At 45.7% G+C, this 2,605-nt stretch overlaps 1 protein-coding gene across 1 annotated transcript in view; it reads right to left on the bottom strand.

Annotated features, from left to right (window-relative positions):
- gramd3 (GRAM domain containing 3) overlaps positions 1-2,605 on the bottom strand; it is a 22,950-nt gene that overhangs the window by 12,176 nt on the left and 8,169 nt on the right. Inside the window, exons 6-7 of the mRNA XM_015374549.1 lie at positions 1,886-1,981; positions 1,582-1,802 (exon numbers count right to left, since the gene is read on the bottom strand). Coding sequence (XP_015230035.1) covers positions 1,582-1,802; positions 1,886-1,981 — 317 coding nt within the window. The remainder of the gene's footprint in view (positions 1-1,581; positions 1,803-1,885; positions 1,982-2,605) is intronic.

Genomic DNA, 2,605 nt, shown 5'->3' with positions numbered 1-2,605 from the left:
ATCAGGACAGTAAACAATGGAGAGCAACGTGGAAGGAAGCCAGGGCGTAGTCAGTGTGCTTTATAGTTTATCTCTATTATCTGCTCCATGTTTATAGAATGAAAACAGAGTTTTTTCTGCTTGTTAGAGCAGAAGCGACGGGTGTGGTGTGCTGACATCCGTATGTTGTGTTTAATGGTATCACGAAAATTAGCGCGTCGACCCGGCTATGGTGTTCCCACACCATGCCGATCAGAGCTGAGCTGATTTTAAAGAGGGTCGCTGCCGGTAGACATGCATCAGTGAGCTGTTCCCACTGCCACTAAAAGCCCATTGGTGTTAGATTTAAACGTGTTTTTCAGCCAGTGGTAAAAGGGTATAACATCTCATCTGTCTGAGGCAGACAAGTTGAACAGACACCCTGGAACAATCCACACACAGATAGGAGGCTGTAGGCCTGCACATCTATATGCCATAGATTTAGCCTGAGCTATCCAGTCCGCTGGTGTTTGGAGTGAGACAGGTTGGCCCTTATGAACAGAGGCCCAAACACACAAACAGATGGTCAGCTCTTTGAAAACAAGCTGCCTGTCCCCATGGAGCCTTCAACGGACATTAGCAAATAGCCTCTACTCCTCTGTGTAACTGAATGGTGGTGGAGGAAATACTAGCAGCACCACCGTCAAACATCTGCGTGACGACTCCAGCATTTTGGGCATATAAGCGCAGGTTGGAGAGCCCAGGGGCCCACTGTAAACAAATAATACCTTTCAGGTTCACAGTCAGGGAAAGACTGGATGCTATCATTCCTATTGATAGCATCATTGATAGCCTGTCCCACAGGCTGAGAGTGACATGTCAGGGACACTCTCAGCCTGCGGGACAGATGATGCAATTATGTGACCCCCTGATGAAAACACCTCATCATCAGTAGCCCCAGAAGGAAAACAGGGAGGTCCAACACCACAAGGCTAAGGAGCAAACAAAGTCATAATTAAAACAAATCAAAACTGCGCCAAGAATCAAGCGTAGGACAGAATCCTGTCCTCTGAGAACCAGACGTCTCTGATCCATTGTATATTGAACTCATGGTTGCACGATTAGTTGCAAAAATCAGGACTAAGTTAATTAGTTGCCTATTTGCCTAAATATTCTGAGGACAGGTGGAACTTCCGGCTGTGCCTTGATGAGGAAACCTGAGAAACTTTCAGCGAGGGACATAAATACTGATAGATGGACAGCTATAAACCAATCTCCTGGATGGATGGAACGGTACAGAGCCTTGTGTGTTAGCATTCTGGATGCATACCTGTGGGACTGTCTGTTTGACTCATGCAGGCCCACTATGGACCCCAGTGATACAGCGTCTCTCTTTGGAACGAGAACATAGCTTGAATAGAAGCTCTAATGAACGCTAAATTCTTCGTTGTCTATAAGGGATGTAGTTTCTTCCTTCAGGACGTGTTTTATAATGAAAAGAACGCTCCTTTAAAGGTCATAAGGCATATCAGTCTGTACTTGTTGGAAACTCTGCCTGAGTGGCAATGATCTGCCTGAACACAGAGGGTCTATATTGCTGCTGAGTGACATGGCCCTCTATGCCAGGCTGAGCCCCTTCTAAAGAGCACTGGCTCCCTCTGCTGGTGGCTGAGGATAATAAATAATAATAGTGGAATGACAATAAAATGCTGGGGGGAAAAAAGACCTGTTTTCTCTGCCTGACCTGGTTGACGTGGATTACTCCTTCTTACCTCTAGGTGGAGACAAACCGATGTCAGGAACTTGTAGGTGTTGTCTCTGGACAGGAAGGACACAAACACGTACTGTGACGACAAAAAAAGGGAAATCGTCTTTAGGAGGTTTCTAGTCTTTGATCAACATCAATCAGTTATCTTTGATGTCTCACTCTGTCACTTCCGGTAGCGATCACCAGAGCGTTTGGCAACAGGATGGCAGTCTTGGTCTTCTTAATGCTGGTGATAGAAGTCACAGGGATGGCAATCTGAGATCAACAACAAGAGGCAGTCCAAGTCAAACATCAAACCTTCCATCTTTACTCACCTCACTGTTTAATGCCTCTTAGGAAGTTTCACTTTGTCAACATTAAAAAAAGACCCTTAAACAGAGACTAGTTCATCCTAAATACCTAATCTGAGCAGAGTGGTGCATGCAGGTCAATGCAGAGAGGAATGCTCTGATCTTTATATTGGAGAAACCAAACAACCTCTCCACAGACGCATGGCCCAACACAGAAGAGCGCCCTCCTCTGGACAACACTCTGTGCTACATCTACACCTGATGGACAAAGGACATTCTTTGGAGGACTAGAATGTTCACATTTTGGACAAAGAAGACAGACGGTTTGAGAGGAAGGAGGCCATCTATGATAAGAAAGAAATAACAACCTTAAACACAGGTGGGGGGCTCAGATTTCTGCTTTAAAAAACCTACAATTCAGCGATTAAATTGATTCCTTCACACTATCATTGCAACCCCAGAAGACCTCACCTATTCAGCCAGGCCAACAATTCCCTTTAACGGCCCCCCTTTCAGAGACTATATGGGGCATTGCAGGCTAACAGAAGAAGCCAAACGACCCCCATTCCAAAGGGGGGGACCCGTTCAT

Source organism: Cyprinodon variegatus, unplaced genomic scaffold, assembly GCF_000732505.1.
Source record: "Cyprinodon variegatus isolate N-32 unplaced genomic scaffold, C_variegatus-1.0 Scaffold105, whole genome shotgun sequence".
In the NCBI taxonomy this organism is placed as follows: Eukaryota; Metazoa; Chordata; class Actinopteri; order Cyprinodontiformes; family Cyprinodontidae; genus Cyprinodon; species Cyprinodon variegatus.
This window is presented reverse-complemented; position numbering and strand designations above follow the sequence as displayed.